Genomic DNA, 20,738 nt, shown 5'->3' on the forward strand with positions numbered 1-20,738 from the left:
AGGGAGAAAAGAAGAAGAAAGCAGGGAAGGAAGGAAAGAAAGAAGGGAGGACAGAAGAAAGGAGGTAGGGAGGAAGGAAGGAAAGAAAACGGTGGAACACAACGAATACATTTTAATATGGAAATGTTAACCCGAAGGGGTCCAATTTTGCCATGTCTGTTCCACTTGTAGTGGACGTCCTAGCCAGTCGGGAAAGGTTTAAGAAACCTGTAAGCCATACAGAGAAAGACAGATACCATATGGTTTCACTCTTATGTGGATCCTGAGAAACTTGGCAGGAACCCATGGGGGAGGGGGAGGAAAAAAGAAAAAAAGAGGTTAGAGTGGGAGAGAGCCAAAGCATAAGAGGCTGTTAAAAACTGAGAACAAACTGAGGGTTGATGGGGGGTGGGAGGGAGGAGAGGGTGGGTGATGGGTATTGAGGAGGGCACCTTTTGGGATGAGCACTGGGTGTTGTATGGAAACCAATTTGACAATAAATTTCATATAAAAAAAATAAATAAAATAAAAAAGAAACCTGTAAGTTGATTATTGTACTTCTCTTACTCAAAGATTCACAGAAACCTGCAGACGTCTAAAGACAAATTATTAGATATCACAGAGTTTAACACGGTGGCTGACCTTAAGGTCAATACAGTTTTTAAAAATCAAATGGATTTCTATAAATTAGATACAATTAGAAAATGTCATTTTAAACAGATATCAAGTACAAGAGCAACAATACTCTAGAGTATCTTGGGATATATGCCATAAAAGATGTACAAGATCTGAATGTAGAAGAGATAAACCTAAATAGTAAACTAAAATATTAAAACATTAAAGAAGACCCTCATAAATGGAGAGACATGCCATGTTGGTGACTAGGAAGGCTGGGTGTCATAAATACAGGCAATTCTCCCCTAGCTGATCCATAGGTTTAATGAAAATGCAACCCAAATGTGTTGCAAATGAATTTTCAAGGAACATGACATGTTGATTCTAATATTTATACTGGAAGGGCAAAAGGTGAAGAATACGAAAGATACACCTGAAGGTTATGAATAAGATGTGGGGACTTTCCCTACCACACATAGATCAAGATGTCCTGTCAAGAGGTAAAAATTAAGATGGTGGAGTATTGGCACAGGAATAGACAAATTTATCTATGGAACAGACAGGGAGCTCAGAAGCCGAGACATGCAAAGGTGGACCAAAATGACTCCAGGCACATCCAAATGTTCCTCGGGGGTGCAGGATGCCCCCGTGATTGAGAATCCCTGACATAGGAATATGGATGAATCTTAAAAACACACGCTGGATTTTGTAAAAGTAAATTACAGAATACCAAGGACATGAGTTAAAACTGCACGCGCATGTAGTATGTCACATCCAAGGAGAGAAAAGTCTGGGAAACAAGGTTTGGGGGAACGCAAAGCTCCACCTCACTTCAGGAGTTACTCACTGGCGGGCTTGGTAAAGCCAGCATGCGGAGAAGTGGGAGGACGGTAAGGGGGCAGGGCTTTGGTGGGTGAGTTCCGGTGGAACTCGAAGCTCATTGGTCGCTGGCCACAGATGTGGGAGGAGCAAGGCAGCGCTGGAAGCTCATTGGCCTTTGTGCGAAGGGCGGGAGAGGGAGAGAGAAGTGGTCTTCCCTCCCACCTCCTGTCACTGCGGCTGGAGGCTGAGGTAACCACAGGCTGGCATCAGGAATACGACCCTCGTTCTCCACACATCTTCTTTCCTCCCTCCCTCCTGCTCTGGATCACCAACCCCTGGTCCTCTCCTCCACCTCAGTGGGGTCCCTCTGCCCGCTCCTGATGTCCAACTCAGTCACCCGCACCCCCACCCCCACCCCCAACCAACAACATTGGAACGCCTGGGGGAGGATCCCCTGCCTCAGACCCTTGACTCCTGGCCTCTGGAACCTGAGGCAGGGCATATGCCCCTGCCTTTGATTTTTGATGTGGTAGTGGCAGCGAATGACTGGGCTGCCTTGAGACGAGGTGGTACACCCTGGGTTTGGGGGACAGGGAAGTTGTACCCAAGCATAACTGTTGAAGCGTGAAGAGGATCATGGGAGATTGTCAGGAGGCTGTGGAGGGAATACATGGGTTTGAATGAAAGCAGAGAGGGTGTGTTGGTGGAAGAAAACAGTGCAGCGAGGAGTTGTCTGTTGACCAGATCAGGGTCTGGCATTCCATAGGGGGCCCAACAAGGATCTAGTCAATGACTAATCAAAGGGATGAATAAAACATAATTATCGAAAGAGGGGCTTGGGATTCAGCAACATAATATAATCTCATGGGGTGCAAAGGGGTGTCCGCTTAAAGGGGGAAAAAGAGAATAATTAAGATGACAGTGGGGTGCAGAAGAAGATCAGAATGGGGTGTGAGAGGAAATTCGAACGTAGGATGTACATGAGACTAATAACAGAATTGAGTTCAGGAGCCATAGAGTCATGAGTAGGGAGTGAGTGAATGTGGGAGGTTAGGAAGACAACGGTGGAAGAGAATGCCAGGAAAAATAGGTATAGCAGAGTAGAGGATGACACATGAGAAGGGGAGGGCAGGAATTGTTGAAGGGGGCACAAGAGTGAATGTATATGCCTGAAAATGGGATCTATGTAGAGTGAAGGTAGGCAAGGAGAATGATGATTGGATTGAAAGTTGACAGGAACCATGCCATGAGTTGCTTGGAACGAGGCTTTGCGTGAGTAGGGCCTCTTGGGCAGGAGGCTGTGTGAGCAAGAAGGGTGGGTGCGATCCAATTTCAGCGGTGAGCTGGATGAAGAAGAATCCAGGCACCTCAGGTGGGGATTTTGAAGGGCAGAGGAAGTATGCTGAGGGTAGGGGATCATGTGGCCATCCTGACATCCACTCCTGGCCCTAGAACCATGGATCCCAATGAAATGCCTGCTGTGCCCTGCTGCCCCTCCGACTCCCCCACTGGCCTTGAGACCAGAGCCCCATGGGGGATCGAACTTGGCCCCAAAAGAACTGTAAGTTGCTGTGCCCGCTGCTACAACCATGGCCTCAATGACCAAACCAAGGACCAGGAGCACTCCTGCCCCTTCCAGGCTTGTGAATGTCACAAGTGTGCCTTCTTCTCGTGAGTATGGTGTCTGACAGTGGGGGTGGGGAGGGGGCCTCCTCTAAATGTGACTGACTGTAGACTGGCAATCCCCCACTTTAGGGATCCCTGCAGAGTCTTGCCTGCTGAGAGTGCCTTGAAGAGGGAGCAGGGGGCATGCCCAAAGAGGCACCTGACTCAAGGACTGATAACGAGTGGGGCCTCCCCTCCCAAAGCTCACAGCCATGTCCAGAAGTTGACCATTCAAGGAGGAGTCGTCAGTGAGTGTTTCTGGTCAGGGAGGGCGTCTTGGGTTTGGGTGTAGAGAGCACGAGCAGTGCTGCCACCAGTCCTACTACCCAATTTCGATGTGGCCTTGGCAAGTTACTCCTCAGGGTTTTAGCTGCCCCACCTATAAAACTTTATCAATATGATCTACCAAGTGTTGGTGGGAAGGGGCAATCGGGGTGAGGGGTGGGGGGTGGGGGGTGGGGGGTGGGGGTGGAAATGGTTCTCGGTGAGATGAGACCTCAGATTGGAGGTGAAGTAGAGTGGGGGTGGAGTGAGGTGGGGTGGGTTCAGGGGGGAAAGGCTCATCTAAAGTGTCCCCAGCTTTCCACAGCTGGGAAGGAGAACATCATGTCCCAGCTTGAGGCCCACCCCTGTGCACCCCCCCCCCCGCGGGGAAGTAAGGAGAGTCTGAGGGTTGTGAGGAGGTTCCCATCTCAGCCACTGCCCAGACTCTTTTGTCTGTGTCCTGAAGACATGGGCTCCCTCTCTAACCCTACTGCAGCCTGCCATATGACTTTGGGGAAATAATACTCCTCCTTGGACCTCAATTTCCCCAGTTGGAAAATAAAGAGCAGGAACTGGCTGGTCCTCAAGGTCTTCTCAGCTCTGACTGACATTCAGGGCTACTGAATAGCTCTGACATTCTGGGCTACTATCCTCATCACACAACATACCCATGTCTCCTCTCCATGGCTGGCCTGGTGCTGACACTCCACCCTGTCCTCTCGGCTCCTGCAGGCGAGCACCCAAGGAAGTCTGCTGATTGGTCAGGCCCCAAAATCTTTGTCTCTATCTTGGACTCCAGCAGCCTTGAAGATGCAACTCACAACTTCTCTTTCCAGGAAGACCCACAGGACCCCTGCCCTGTCCAGCATGTGCGTAGAGTGAGAAGGACCACGGAGCTAGTTGTATATTGTGTTATTGCATGCCTGGCCTTTGTGCTTGATGCTGTGGGAGATACAAGGAGGAAGTGGAGGTGGCGACCAATGAGCAGCCAGAAGGAGGGGGAGGAGAGGAGAAGGACGAGAAGTGGGAGGAGGAGGAGGTGGTGGTGGAGGAGCAGGAGGAGGGGAGGAGGAGGCAGCATCTCAGACTAGTGGGGAAGGGCAGGGTTCTCCCAGCCTTGCCATTTCCTATTTGTGAGAATATGGCCATTTGCAAGCCTCCATTTCCCTAGCAGTGTACTGATGGGGACAATATCATAAACCTATATAGCATTGACAAGAGGACTAGGCCACGTTGTGCCACAACGTGGCACATTCCTTCAACGAATGGAGGCTGTTAGTCCTCCATTCAGATGGAGGAAACAGATTGATGGGATAGAAGGTCCTGCTGAAAGGAGGGCCATGGTGGTGAGGGCCACAGAGCCCAGGGGGGAGTCCAGAGGCCCTTAGAGAAAGCTTCCTGGAGATGAGCCAGGCTGGTCCTTCAAGTTCCATGGGGACTGGGGAATATGGAAGTGAGAACCAGTCCCTGGACAGGACAGTAATCACATCTCTTCAGGTGTCTTGCAGATTAAAATGCAGACACCTGTGATTTCCTACACCCGTCACTGTTGCCCCGAGAGTTTTGAAACTGCTGGCAGGAATGAGTGTCTCAAGAAAGATATACAAGAAAGACATAGAAAGGAAAACAGGCCAAACAGGGGAAAGGACTTGCACAAGCCACAACGACTAATGGCCAGCAGGCACTCAGATTCCCACATCCAGATATTGAAAAATCCTGGCCCTGTTTGTCTACTGGCAGTATGTGTCTGCCAGAGGGTTTGATCCCCTGGCCTCTCCTTCCTTGTTTCTAGATGCTCAACTCTGGTCCTCCAGCCGTGTGCCACCCTTGACCCTGTCCTCACTGCGGCCACAGATCCTGGAAAATAGTGGGGTCCAGGACCCTGGCAGGGGCCAAGCTTAGTGCATGGGAAGGGCAGATGGCCTCAGGGTGGGTGGGGCCTTCAGCAGAACCGGGGGCTGAAGGGACAATTGCAGGACGTAGGGAGGCATGGGTTTTCAGTTCCCATCCTCTCACACCCTTTCCATTGCAGGGTCCTGAGGCTTCTGACCAGGACTCAGTTTCTGCCTCCTCAGAGTGGCAGCGGAAGCTGGAAGCCGCTGAGGCTCTGCTGATGCTGAGAAACTCTTCTCAGGCATCTTCTGGCTCCATCTCCCTGCTCCAGCCCTGCGTGGCAGCAGGTAGCCTGGTCCTTGAAAGGAGAGCACAGCACGGGGTGGGGGTGGTTGGGAAATGGGAAGGCGCTGTGGTAAGTAGGGCCTATCTGGGAGGTCTGGGTTGGTGGGTTGAACCTCCTTGGTCCTGGGGAACCCAAGCTCCTCAGCCTGATGTCGGAGATGGCAGGTGATGGTTGCTCAGTGAATCGTCAGAGCTCTGTGCTCATCAGGAAGTGCCCAGTGCATTTGGTGTCAAGAAACAAGGAAACTGAGGCCCAGAGAGTGGCAGGGACTTGCCCTGAGGCATGCAGCATATCAAGTGGCATGCCCAGGTCTCCTCACTCCCATCCCAGAGCTTTCTAGTCTGACCCCTGCAATCTGTTGTGGTGGGCAGGATATACATAGGTGATAAGAGCCTAGGCTGGAGGGAGATCTGGTCTCTGCCTCCAGTCTACATGTGGAGCCTGGATGCCTTCACTAGTTGTGTTTTGTGGCTAAATTTCAATGTTGAGCCTGGAGAGGAAGGATCAGAGGAGCGATAGAATCCTGGGAAGGTTGAGAGGGAAGGCTGGGCACTCCCAGACCAAAATGCTGGATGGGGTGTGGTGTGTGAGTGAAGCAGCAACCTTAGAGGAACTGCTGGAACAGAAAGGGATGAGGCTGGGGAGGCTACTGGTCACCCAGGTCTAGAATGCCAGGCCTAGGGGCTAGACCAGAAACTGTGGGTGGTGAGGAGCCCGGGAATGTCTGAGCTAGAGAGGAGTATATTCAATTATCCCGGGCTTGACAAAAGAAAAAAAAAAAAAAGATATGTGGTGACTTTGATGGACAGATTGGAGGAGGCAAGACCCAAGATGAACACATCAGCGAGGAAGAGTTCTGTGCTGTAGTCCAGGTGACAAAGCCTCGATTGGGTGGAACAAAAAAGAGGGGAGAGCCAGGAGGGGAAACGGATGTGACGTGGCTCTGATGCCTTCCTTTCTATCTGCAGCTCCTGCTGGAGATGAAGGACTCCAGCCTTCTAGCTCCTCTCTCCAACCCAGGCCAGCCAGCTCCATTTCTCTGCCTATTGGACGTCTGGCGTGCATCTCCCTCTTGAGCTAGAAACCCAGAAGAGGAGGCCTCACCAGAGTACTTCCTATTCATGCTTTTGCAAAATGTTTAAAGTCCAAAATGCTTAACATGTTTGTTTTTTTAACCTCTAGGTTCTTTCATAAGCTTTTCAGACTCTTTTTATGATATGGGACAATTCCTTGGCTGAGAGTGGATATTCTTGTACCACCATCCCTTAATGCCTAGATTCTGGGGCCTTTTTATGTCTCTTATGAAAACAGCGTCATGGGGTCTAAGCTGATCAGTCTCTAAATAGGGTTCTGTGGGAGGTCATATGTTCATATGCCAGAGTTTTCATTTGACTCGTGATTGCAGACATACCCATGCACTCATGCATGCTTGTCAAAATATAAGGGTGTTTTCATTTTGTGTCTAGGTTTGTGTGTGTGAACAAATAATAAATTCTCGTTGTTGTAAGGCACTGCGATATAGGAGTTGTTTGCTACCACAGTATAACGTAGACTCTCCTGACTCTAACAGACTTGTTCAGTTTACTTTTCTAAGTGAGAATCACCTTACTCAATAACTGGGCTTTCTTAGCATGACAAGACAAGAAAATGGTAGCGAAAAAAGGGGGAGATGGTGAGGGGGGTAAGGGTTTTACTCATTTAGCAAGGAAGTGCCTACCTTCTGCCTGGCATAGACTGCTTCCAGCTGTCCAGAGGGCCCCAAATTGGGTTGTCTTCAGGGTCAAGCAGGTCTTGCAAATGAGCAGAGCAGGACTGATAGGCTCTGGCCAACTGACAGTGCACGCTCTACCTTAGGGGCCAGCTGCCACCTGGCTCCAGCCAATTGTTGTCATGTAGGGATGTGGACTCTTCATTGCCACATCTCCTGATTTTTCAAGAGAAGATGGAATTCTAGATTTCTATGTAAAATATCTCAATTTTAAAACACTGGCTCTGGTTTCCTGTACGTGGGCCAAAGAAAACATCCACTCAGGCCAACTATGGCCAAGTGAATGCCAGTTCGATTCTAGTCGAATGTGTATTTTACAGTGGGGGGCACTGAAGGCAACCAGGGCCAGAAGAATCAAAGAGGGGACATGAATTAGACCCAGAGCCTACTTTTGAAGGACCCATGAAATATGAGGAAGAATCATTATCATTGATTTTGTGCCCACTGTATGCTAAACACATAGAGCCTCACAGCAGCTCTCTGAGCTAAGCATTATTACCAGTCTTTTACCTATGAGGACACACACTATATGAGTACAAGTAACTTGCACAAGTGTTTTAGGGGAAATTTGTAGCCACAGATGGATAGAGGAAGACTCCCCTCTCTTTGCCAGGCCCTAAATTAGCTAATAATTTTATAAATTTTAAAGACTAAATTCTATAAAGTAGCAATTACATTACCTGAATTATATTTAAGACAATCATAATACATACTCATCAATCTCTCATTACTTTTCCTACATCCTGATAGTATATCTATGTACATATACCATTGAGTGAAAGGCTCAAAACTTGAAGCAGCAGACATCCAGTGAGAAGAGTCTTCCAAAAATAGTTCTTTTGTTTCCTATTCAATGTAACAATATGTAGTAGTGGATCAGATCTTATGTGCACTGAGACCAGATCTCGGTCCTCTGCTGATGTTCCAAACAAAGAAGGACCTGGAGACCCCGCCCAGAAGACGGAAAGCTCCACTGGATATGCCCAGTCGCTGACTATTTCCCATTGTGTTTTCTCCCTCCTCCCATGCCTCCCTCATTTTTACCCAAGACGATTGATGGTGATGACATCTGATAACAACTTATGCTTTCTTGTTTCAGGCCTTGAGAAGTCAGGCTTCTTATATTCCTTATCTCATGCCAGATAAACATGCAAGGTCACTCAGCACATAGGGCAAGACTGATGTCCATCTCATGCTTTCCTTCCTTCCCTGATTTGCTACTTAAATCAGTGATTCCGAGACCCCTCCTCGCCCAGTATTAGATAAACAAGGCCACACTGTCACAGAGGAAGGAAGCAGTGTTGCCTGGAAAAGGCCCAAAACCCTGCTATGCAGTTGTGTCCTAGGTGCACCACGGTCCCACAGCTGAGTTGGTAAAGGAGAAAGTGTATTTGGGGTTAAAGGTTGTGGCATGAGAAGAGGGAAGAAAAGAGAAATAAGGTGATGGAGATTGGGAGGAGGAGTCAGCCCCCCTTCCCTGTACCATTTCACTTTTCTGAGTCCCACCTGCCCTTCTACATAGAGCCTCTTAGACCTGATATCCATGCATCCTCCCCCGCACCCCACAAATGCACGCGTGCAAGCACATGCGTGTACGTACACTGCCCTATACCTTTTTTAAAAAGTCTCTTAACGGTGGCATATTATGGGCATCTTACGACTTTGTCACAAATATCAAATATCCAGCCTTTTTTTTTTTTCATGAACCATCCTTAGTCATGTACTACTCCAGTTCACAGATTTAAAGCATCACTTTGTAAGGTAGTGTACGTTAGATCTTGACTCTCATGTGTTTTACAACAGCACCAGTTGGATCTGAGGATATCCACCACATCTGCAGATCTGCAGCATCTGCAGAGTGCATCAGTTTCAACCAGTGGTATGCATGCAAATGTGTAACAACAGGCTCTCTGGGGAAGGGGGTGGGTTGGGGGAAATGCCCTGTGTTGTAGCATTTGCCAATTTCAAGCTACTGACCTCATGTCAATTAACGCAGAGTTGGGAAAGGATGCATTTCCACCATTCTGATGCAATAAATGTACATAACCTCAAGATGTGGGAAAAGTGATTAGAGGCTGATGAGTTTTGAGTATGTATTATGATTGTTTTCAATATAATGCAGGTAATGTAATTGCTACCTTATAGAATTTAGTCTTTAAAACATCTGTGTTCAACAGCTGGCTCGCAAAATTCCCGAATAGTTAAGTTTGCTCTCATGTTCCAGTAAGAGCCCCCTCCAGCATTCCACTACTTTCAACCCTTGCCCAGAAAGGCATCTCTCCCCAAAGCAGGTCACACAAACACTACAGGGCCATAAAGGCCTGATACCTCTGGTTTCTGAGCAAGAACAGCTTAACGGGTAGGACAAGTATTAATTGATAATGAAAAAAAAAATGGAATGATCTGGAGCAAATGTTGAGCAATTGGTCAAAAGTGTTTGTGGGTGAACGTGCATTCCCAGAGACAGCCAACATCGGGTAGAAGTGAGAAGTGGGGACACCAGGGTAAGCAAAGCTCATGCAGGGAGTGTATTCAACAGATTCCTTAAAGGCTCAAGGAATGGGGCAACTGGTATTACCTGGCCATCAGATCTGTATCTCTCATCAGAGAGACAGACATTCAATACACTCCCTCCTCCTTAGATAAATGCTGCGTAATCTATACGAACTCCTCCACTTTGCCTTTTCTCATGTAGAAATATGGCCTTCATTGTTACGTATAGGAACTATGTTATACAGCAGATCTCTAAAGCACACTCATCTTGAATAACTGTAATTTTATACCCATTAAACAACAGCTCTCCATGTCCCCTTTTCCCCCCTCTCCTGGCAACCACCATTCTATTGTCTGTTTCCATAAGTTCGACTATATTAGACGCTTTGAATAAGAGGTGCAGTCCACGTAAAAATATGTCAAGAGGGTAAATCTCATGTTAAATTTTCTTTTTTTTTCATGTTAAATTTTCTTCTCACAAGAAAGCAAAATAAAAAACAAACCAAAACACGGTAATAAAAGGACACAGAAAAACTTCTGGAGGTGATGAATATGTTTATTACATTGATCGTGGAGACGGTTACACAGATGCCCAAATTCATGAGATTGTATACACTAATATGTAGTTTGGGCTTTTTTTTTTTTTTTTTTTTTTTTTTTTTTTTTTTTTTTTTTTTTTTGGTATACAATTATACCCCAGCAAAGCTGAGACAACAATATCCTTGAGATCACTCCATAGTGCTCCATAGAGGCATCTCCCACTCCTTTCAACAGCTGCAGAGTATGCCATTGTATGAACAGACCATGATTTAGTCAGCTAATCTTCTATTGATGCACACCTTGGTTGTTGCTATTATGGCTATTACAAATACACCCACAATGAATAGAATTGTGACATAATCTTTAGCAATGTTTCTCAATGTATCTTTGAGGTTGATCCCTAGATGTACTACTATTGCTGAATAAAGGGTGAAAACACACGTAATCTTGCTCATTACTGTCACATTCCCTTTCATAAAGGCTGTGGCATAGCAACCAACAGCCAAAGCAATCCTCAATAAGGAGAGCAAAGTGGGAGATATCACACTTCCTTATTTCAAAGTAGATTGCAAAGCTATAGTAATCAAAACAATATGTTGCTGGCCCCAGAACAGGCACATAGACCTATGGGACAGAATGGGGAGCCTGGATGTAAACTCACGCATATGCAGTCAGCTAATATTTGACAAGGGAGTCAAGAATAGTCAAGGAGGAAAGACAGTCTCCTCAATAAATGGTGCTCCTCAATAAAGGAGACAGTCTCCTCAATAAAGTGAAACTTCACATGCAAAAGAATGAAATTGGACCCTTATCTTGCTCCATCTGCAAAAATTAACTCAAAACAGAACAAAAACTTTAGAGTATATATAAGACCTGAAATGGTAAAACTCCTGGAAGAGAACATAGGGAAAGATCTCCTTGACATTGGCCTTGACTATGATTTTATAGATGTGACACCCAAAGCACAAGCAACAAAAGCAACAGTAAACAAGTGTATCTACATCGAACTAAAAAGCGTCTGCTCACAAACATCATTTGAGTGAAAAAAGCCCAGAAAGAAACAATATGTACTCTATAATTCCATTCATAAATTGTTAAAACTGTCAAAGTCAATTTACAGTGATGGAAGTTGGCATAATGGCTCCTCAGGCAAGGGGCTGTACGATGTCCTACTTCTAAATATGTTTGTGGATGCATGGGTGTGTCATTTTGTGAATTCAGGTACACACTTTGATTTGTGTAATTTGTGTAGATAGGTTACGCTTTACTAAGATGTACTTAAAATTTAGGAAAGAAATGCGTTGAAAAGGCTAAGTGGAAAAGACAAGAACAAAAGAGTAGTGGACAGTTAGGGTACACATGGGTATACAACATTTGGTATTTTAGTGTGCAATATTCTAGTTGTTTCATATTGCATGATACACTAATAACTCCATGAGAACAAAAACTGTACCTCCTTCATTTTTACATCCCCTGAATGTCCATAATACTGTAAGTCAGAGTAGTTATCAAAAATATATATATTTAACAACAATTTTTGAATGTTCTATTCACAGCAAAATTCTCTGCAAGGAATATGATAAATGAACAAATAAATTTCTTCAATGAAAAGATAATAAAAAGTTTCCACACAACCACATGAATGATCAACAAAATGAAAAGGAAACCTACAGAATATCAGAAAATAAGGAACTACTACAACTCAAAAGTAAAAGAGCAAACAATCCAAATAAAAAATGAAACAAAGTACCTGAATAGGCATTTTTCATGGTTACTTTTCTCTATTATCCTGTTGTCATCAAAGGACTTCCTCTATATGATTCAACTTGTGAAATTTGTGCATATTTTCTTTTGTGGCCCAATATCTGGTCAATTTTTCTAAATGTTATCTGTGTGTGTGTGTGCGTATGTGTAATGGGTGCACATTCTACATTTTGTGGATGTGATGTTTTATAAAGTCCCATTGTTTCATGTTTGCTAATCAAGTTGCTCAAATCATCTATATCCTCATTGACTTTTTTTGTCTTTCATCAATTACTAAGAACAGTGTCAAAACATCAACCACAATGATTGCAGATTTGTGAATTTCTCATTGAAGTTCTGTAGGATTTTACATTATGTAGTTTTGACTATGCTACTCCTTATATACCAGTTTCAATTATATAACTTCCTGGTACATTGTGTCATTCCTAAGTCTTTTTTCTAAAATAATGCATTTTGCTTAAAGTTCTTTTTGCTTGGTATCAATAGAGCTAAACCAACATGGTGTGTCTGTTATTTCACATCCTTTTAATTGCAAAGTTTCTGTATGCTTATGTTTTGAAGTGTGTCTCTTGTGACACGCATATAATTTGATTTTCCTTTTCTTGTCCAGTTTGCGTTTTCTTTTTAACTACCTTTTACACTTCATGTATTTACTGTCTCATTTGTCTATTTTCCATTTATTCCACCTCTTCCTGTTTCTACCACACCGCCCCCCCCCATCCTATCCTTGCTTTCTTTTGGATTGATTATTGTGTTGTTTTGACATTCCACTTTTCCTGTGTATTTGCTTGTTATTATGAACACTATTTTTTAGTGGTTACCATAAAAATTACCGTGTGCCTCCTCAACTTATGAAAGTCTGACTTTCATACTTTTACCATCTTCTTGGACAATACAAGATCTTAAAACATTTTATCTTTATTTATTTCCCTCCTTAATTTCATGGCATCTTATAGTATATTTAAATTATACTTAAAGCCTAAGATATTATTATCATTGTTATTATTATTTTATACAGTTGTATCTATTTAGAGTGACTATAATATTTATTATTTTATTTGCTCTTCTTTCCTTCTTGCATCTCAGAAATTGCATTTGGTTTCATTTTCCTTCTACCCTTTCAAATTTTCCGTAGCGCGAAGGTGGTTTCTTATTGTTTTGTTTGGTATTTCCCTGATTAACAGTTGGGGTGGATGTGCTTTCACACTTTTTGGCTGTTTATGTTGCCTCATCTGTGAATTTCTTATGAATTGCTTCTTTGAAATACTTTACCCAAACTGAGGCACATGGGTGTGTGAAAGGGTAAATTTAAGCATTAGCAAAGAATATTGAGATTGCTGTGGAACCGGACTGTGTTCTCTTTCCTTCAGGTGTGGTTGAGCTGCTACGAGTATAGATCTAGGGATCTTTGGGTCTGGGATAAGGGGGTGGGCAGGTGGTCATGGGCCCGTGGGTCCCAAATGGTGATGATGCGGCCACATGATCAAGATGAGGGGGGTCTAAGATGGAACTGTAACATGGAAGGCACAGTGATGAGGGAGCCTGTGAGGGCAGCATGGTGGACTCTGACAGCTGTTGGGGCAAGTGAAGAAGGCAGTCAGTTGTCTGGTAGACTCCTTATCTCTGTGCCTCTGGCCTATTGGGGCACTCAACAAAAGAGAGAAACAATGTATAGGTGAAGCAGAGCCTGCTGACTCAGTTTCCTGGATGAGCAAATTCTGTCACTAGGCTGACTGAACTTGTGTGCCTCCTTCCAGTTGCCATGATTGGAAGGTATTGATTCCTCCCATCATAGGCCCACAACGTGTGGCTGTCACTCCTTTTATGATATTAGCAGTTGTTGGTGATCATTGACTAGATCCATGAAATTCATTAGAAGTTGTGTATTTCTCATATTCTGCTATCATTCTATCTTGATCATCCTGAAAGACACTTTGGTAAAACAAATACCCAGTCTCCCATGTTATTTATCAGTTATCAAAATTATGGGTTAATTTCCTAGCATTCCCCATTGGTGCATAATTATTTTTGTAATGGTGTGGCTATTAAATGTGTTTCAGGTCATTAGAGTTTTTATCTTTATGGATGCTCACATTATCTCATCTTTGGTTAGGTGGATATATCCTTTTGACCCAGTCCAGGTAGTTTTGGTGGCTTTTTTCCTACTGGTATGACAAAGTGTTCCAGGCTCATTTTGTGCTTTTCTTCTTCCAAATCTGGAATCGATCATTTCTCCAAGTTTCCTTGGCTACTTTTAGTGGGAAATGATTATTGGGATATCACAGTATGGGCAGTACTTGTGTTCATTGCTACCAGAATGGGCATTGTTTCTAGGCCCTTTGCATTGGATTCTGGCTGCCATCACCCACCTCAGGCCCTCCTTGCTGTGATGAACAGTTTGGACCCACTATCCTCTCCACTTTGCACAGGCTCTTGGCTTCTGCATCCTTACAGCTTAGAGGGGAGATGTGCTCCCTTTGCCAGCCCTGGTCCCACAGAATCCTCACTGGTTGTCTCACTGCAATTACCCTTGTTCTCCCACACTAGGAAGAGGTGTTTCCTTTCTTTGTTAGCTTGGGCAAGCCTCTTCCCTTCCAGGCCTCAGTTTCCGCACCTGGAGAGTGAAGAAATTGGAATCCCATCTCTCTGAGCCCCTATCGTCTTATCCAGCTGTTGTTAAGGTAATCCCAGTTTTCTGAACAATAAAAATATCACTGTCTTGTTTGAGGCATGGAGAACCCTGTGAACTAAGGGGCTTGACAGAAGAAATGGTGATCTTTGTGGACGACTTCCCCTCGGACCTGAAGGGCAGGGGGCACTCAGGACATAGAGTGTCTACACTGGGAGGTCCTTGGCATCCTCACAGGACTCTGGAGAGGGGCTCTTTAGGAAAAGCTTCTCAGGCATCCCAACCCCTCCTAACCCTGCCACCTCCTTAGGGAGACCTCCAACCAACCCCTAAGAAAGATGACTTCTAGAGGGTATCTGGAAAGCATAGATAGCCCTTAGTCCTTATCTGGGGAGGGGTTTTTGCTTTTGGCTTTTTACAACAGGAAAATGTAGCCTCTGTCTTCCAGGTACTTACTCCTTCTCAGGCTCAGCAAATAAAGTTCCAATCCCAGCAGAGGTGTCCTATCCTGGTAAAGTCACCAGGAGAAGGGCCACTGGAAAAGGGGTCAGCTGATCAGCTTTTAAGTCAAAGCTTTAACCCTTCACTATCCTCGTAACCTTGGGCTGGGCACCTAGCTCTCCTGATCTTACTTCTAACCAGTTTGGGAAGTAGTCATGGCATCACTTATGAACAAATGTAGAGTCAGAGGTCCAGTACTCACCCCTGGTTATTTTATCCTTTTTAACACCAGGATCCCCTACTTGAAATGCTGAAGGTCAGTCCTGATGCCGGGAAGTTTTATTGTTTTGCATCTTTGTATTTTGTGTATCCCTTGACTAATTTTTGGAGATACAGTTGATTTTCCTACTTTTGTGTTTTAACCTCCATACTGACTTTCTGAATGTTTATTCTACTATCTTTGCTATATGTTTGCTTTTAACCCTTAAAATTTTTCCTTTCATCATTTGCTTATGTCTACTTATTACTTTGTCTTTCCACTTAAAGAAGTCTCTTTAACTTTTTTTTGTAAGGCTGGTCTAATGATGATGAACTCCTTTATCATTTGTCTGGGAAACTCTTCGTCTCTTCTTCAATCCTGAATGATATCCTTGCCGGATAGGGCATTCTTCATTGTAGGTGTTGTTCCTTCAGCACTTTGAGTATATCATGCCACTCCCTTGTGGCTTGAAAAGGTTCTGCTGAAAAATCGGCTTATAGCCCTATGGAATTTCCGTTGTATGTAACTGTGTCCTCTTGCTGCTTTTAATTTTTTTTTCTGTCTCAATACTTTTTACCATTTTAATTATTATGTATCTTGGGGTGGACCAACTTGGGTTCGTCTTGTAACACAACATTGTATTGATTAAACTATACACATTCCAAACAACAACGCACATTTCACGACAACACATACAAAGAAAACTGAATAGGAAACTTTTCAGACTGTTACACATCAGTTATAGGAGCATGATAATATGAATAAAAGGGACTCATTGAATGAATAAAATAAAGGAGAGACCTTGGGAAGATCAAAGGCAATAATGTGTTACTAACCCAGGGGTTTGTTTATTTATTTTTTATTTTTTTAATATGAAATTTATTGTCAAATTAGTTTCCATACAACACCCAGTGCTCATCCCAACAGGTGCCCTCCTCAATGCCCATCACCCACTTTCCCCTCCTTCCCACGCCCCATCAACCCTCAGTTTATTCTCAGTCTTTAAGAGTCTTTTAGTTTGGCTCCCTCCCTCTCTAACTTTTTTTTCCTTCCCCTCCCCTATGGTCTTCTGTTAAGTTTCTCAGGATCCCCATAAGAGTGAAAACATGGTATCTGTCTTTCTCTGTGTAACTTATTTCACTTAGCATAACACTGTCCAGTTCCATCCACGTTGCTACAAAAGGCCATATTTCATTCTTTCTCATTGCCATGTAGTATTCCATTGTGTATATAAACCACAATTTCTTTATCCATTCATTAGTTGATGGACATTAGGCTCTTTCCATAATTCGGCTCTTGTTGAAAGCGCTGCTATAAACATTGGGGTACAAGTGCCCCTATGCATCAGCACTCCTGTATCCCTTGGGTAAATTCCCAGCAGTGTTATTGCTGGGTCATAGGGTAGATCTATTTTTAATTTCTTGAGGAACCTCCACACTGTTTTCCAGAGTGGCTGCACCAGTTTGCATTCCCACCAACAGTGCAAGAGGGTTCCCATTTCTCCACATCCTCTCCAGCATCTATAGTCTCCTGATTTGTTCATTTTAGCCACTCTGACTGGCGTGAGGTGATATCTGAGTGTGGTTTTGATTTGTATTTCCCTGATAAGGAACGACCTTGAGCATCTTTTCATGTGCTTCTTGGCCATCTGGATGTCTTCTTTAGAGAAGTGTCTATTCATGTTTTATGCCCATTTCTTCACTGGATTATTTGTTTTTTGGGTGTGGAGTTTGGTGAGCTCTTTATAGATTTTGGATACTAGCCCTTTGTCTGATATGTCATCTGCAAATATCTTTTCCCATTCCATTGTTTGACTTTTAGTTTTGTGGATTGTTTCCATTGCAGTGCAGAAGATTTTTTATCTTCATGAGGTCCCAATAGTTCATTTTTGCTTTTAATTCCCTTGCCTTTGGGGATGTGTCAAGTAAGAGATTGCTACGGCTGAGGTCAGAGAGGTTTTTGCCTGCTTTCTCCTCTAGGGTTTTGATGGTTTCCTGTCTCACATTCAGGTCCTTTATCCATTTTGAATTTGTTTTTGTGAATGGTGTAAGAGAGTGGTCTAGTTTAATTCTTCTGCATGTTGCTGTCCAATTCTCCCAGCACCATTTGATAAGAGACTGTTTTCTTTTCCACTGTATATTCTTTCCTGCTTTGTCAAAGATTATTTGGCCATACTTTTGTGGCTCTAATTCTGGGGTTTTTATTCTATTCCATTGGTCTATGTGTCTGTTTTTGTGCCAATACCATGCTGTCTTGATGATTGCAGTTTGTAGTAGAGGCTAAAGTCTGGGATTGTGATGCCTCCCGCTTTGGGCTTCTTCTTCAAAATTACTTTGGTTATTCGGGGCCTTTTGTGGTTCCTACAAATTTTAGGATTGCTTGTTCTAGCTTCAAGAAGAATGCTGGTGCAATTTTGATTGGGATTGCATTGAATGTGTACATAGCTTTGGGTAGTATTGACATTTTAACAATATTTATTCTTCCAATCCATGAGCATGGAATGTTTTCCCATTTCTTTATATCTTCTTCAATTTCCTTCATAAGCTTTCTATAGTTTTCAGCATACAGATATTGTACATCTTTGGTTAGGTTTATTCCTAGATATTTTATACTTCTTGGTGCAATTGTGAATGGGATCAGTTTCTTTATTTGTCTTTCTGTTGCTTCATTACTAGTGTATAAGAATGCAACTGATTTCTGTACATTGATTTTGTATCCTGCGACTTTGCTGAATTCATGTATCAGTTGTAGCAGACTTTTGGTGGAGTCTATCGGGTTTTCCATGTATAATATCATGTCATCTGCAAAAAGTGAAAGCTTGACTTCATCTCTGCCAATTTTGATGCCTTTGATTTCCTTTTGTTGTCTGATGGCTGATGCTAGAACTTCCAACACTATGTGAAACAACAGCGGTGAGAGTGGACATCCCCGTCGTGTTCCTGATCTCAGGGGGAAAACTCAGTTTTTCCTGATTGAGGATGATATTAGCTGTGGTATTTTCATAAATGGCTTTTATGATGTTTAAGTGTGTTCCTTCTATCCCAACTTTCTCGAGCGTTTTTATTAAGAAAGTATGCTGAATTTTGTCAAATGCTATTTCTGCATCCATTGACAGGATCATATGGTCCTTATCTTTTCTTTTATTAATGTGATGTATCACATTGATTGATTTGTGAATGTTGAACCAGCCCTGCATCCCAGGAATGAATCCCACTTGATCATGGTGAATAATTCTTTTTATATGCTGTTGAATTTGATTTGCTAGTATCTTATTGAGAAATTTTACATCCATATTCATCAGGGATATTGGCCTGTAGTTCTCTTTTTTTGCTGGATCTCTGGTTTAGGAATCAAAGTAATGCTGGCTTCATAGAATGAGCCTGGAAGTTTTCCTTTCCTTTCTATTTTTTGGAATAGCTTGAGAAGGATAGGTATTATCTCTGCTTTAAATGTCTGGTAGAATTCCCCAGGGAAGCAATCTGGTCCTTGACTCTTATTTGTTGAGAGATGTTTGATAACTGATTCAAATTCTTTGCTGGTTATGGGTCTGTTCAAGTTTTCTCTTTCTTCCTGTTTGAGATTTGGAAGTGTGTGGTTGCTTAGGAATTTGTCCATTTCTTCCAGGTTGTCCAGTTTGTTGGCATATAATTTTTCATAGTATTCCCTGATAATTGCTTGTATCTCTGAGGGATTGGTTGTAATAATTCCCCTTTCATTCATGATTTTATCTATTTGGGTCATTTTCCTTTTCTTTTTGAGAAGCCTGGCTAGAGGTTTATCAGTTTTGTTTATTTTTTCAAAAAACCAACTCTTGGTTTCGTTGATCTGCTCTACAGTTTTTTTAGATTCTATATTGTTTATTTCTGCTCTGATCTTTATTATTTCTCTTCTTCTGCTGGGTTTCGGGTGTCTTTGCTGTTCTGCTTCTATTTCCTTTAGGTGTGCTGTTAGATGTTGTATTTGGGATTTTTCTTGTTTCTTGAGATAGGCCTGGATTGCAATGTATTTTCGCCTCAGTACTAGCTTCACTGCATCCCAAAGCGTTTGTGTTGTTGTATTTTCATTTTCATTTATTTCCATATATTTTTTAATTTCTTCTCTAATTGCCTGGTTGACCCATTCATTCTTTAGTAGGGTGTTCTTTAACCTCCATGCTTTTGGAGGTTTGCCAGACTTTTTCCTGTGGTTGATTTCAAGCTTCATAGCATTGTGGTATGAAAGTGTGCATGGTATGATCTCAATTCTTGTATACTTATGAAGGGCTGTTTTGTGACCCAGTATGTGATCTATCTTGGAGAATGTTCCATGTGCACTCGAGAAGAAAGTATATTCTATTGCCTTGGGATGCAGAGTTCTAAATATATCTGTCAAGTCCATCTGATCCAATGTACCATTCACGGCCCTTGTTTCTTTATTGATCCTGTGTCTAGATGATCTATCCATTGTTGTAAGTGGGGTATTAAATTCCCCTGAAATTACCACATTCTTATTAACAAGGTTACTTTTGTTTGTGATTGTTTTATGTATTTTGGGGGCTCCCATATTTGGCACATAGACATTTATAATTGTTAGCTCTTCCTGATGGATATACCCTGTAATTATTATACAATGCCCTTCTTCATCTCTTGTTAAAGCCTTTAATTTAAAGTCTAGTTTGTCTGATATAAGTATGGCTACTCCAGCTTTCTTTTGACTTCCAGTAGCATGATAGATAGTTCTGCATCCCCTCACTTTCAATCTGAAGGTGTCCTCAGGTCTAAAATGAGTCTTTTGTAGACAGCAAATAGATGGGTCTTGCTTTTTTTTAATCCATTCTGATACTTTATGTCTTTTGGTTGGAGCATTTAGTCCATTACATTCAGTGATATTATTGAAAGATATGGGTTTAGAGTCACTGTGATGTCTGTAAGTTTCATGCTTGTAGTGATGTCTCTGGTGCTTTGTGGTCCTTGCAACATTTCACTCACAGAATCCCCCTTAGGAACTCTTGTAGGGATGGTTTAGTGGTGGCGAATTCCTTCAGTTTTTGTTCGTTTGGGAAAACCTTTATCTCTCCTTCTATTCTGAATGACAGGCTTGCTGGATAAACGATTCTCAGCTGCATATTTTTTTTCTGTTCCTCACATTGAAGATTTCCTGCCATTCCTTTCTGTCCTGCCAAGTTTCAGTAGATAGGTCTGCCACAAGTCTTATCGGTCTCCCTTTATATGTCACAGTTTGTTTATTTCTAGCTGCTCTCAGAATTTTCTCTTTGTCCTTGTATTTTTCCAGTTTCACTATGATATGTTGTGCAGAAGATCGATTCAAGTTACATATGAAG

At 43.0% G+C, this 20,738-nt stretch overlaps 1 protein-coding gene across 1 annotated transcript; it reads left to right on the top strand.

The window, feature by feature from the left end:
• The first annotated feature begins 2,872 nt into the window (after window positions 1-2,872).
• On the top strand, window positions 2,873-7,977 carry DMRTC1B (DMRT like family C1B). Its single transcript, XM_045472039.1, has 5 exons — window positions 2,873-3,087; window positions 3,172-3,329; window positions 4,078-4,214; window positions 5,378-5,525; window positions 6,493-7,977. Exons 1-5 carry the CDS (start codon window positions 2,873-2,875, stop codon window positions 6,603-6,605), a joined length of 771 nt encoding a protein of 256 aa, XP_045327995.1. The 3' UTR covers window positions 6,606-7,977.
• The last annotated feature ends 12,761 nt before the right edge of the window (window positions 7,978-20,738 follow it).

The sequence above is a fragment of the Leopardus geoffroyi genome, chromosome X (genome assembly GCF_018350155.1).
Source record: "Leopardus geoffroyi isolate Oge1 chromosome X, O.geoffroyi_Oge1_pat1.0, whole genome shotgun sequence".
NCBI classification, from domain to species: Eukaryota; Metazoa; Chordata; class Mammalia; order Carnivora; family Felidae; genus Leopardus; species Leopardus geoffroyi.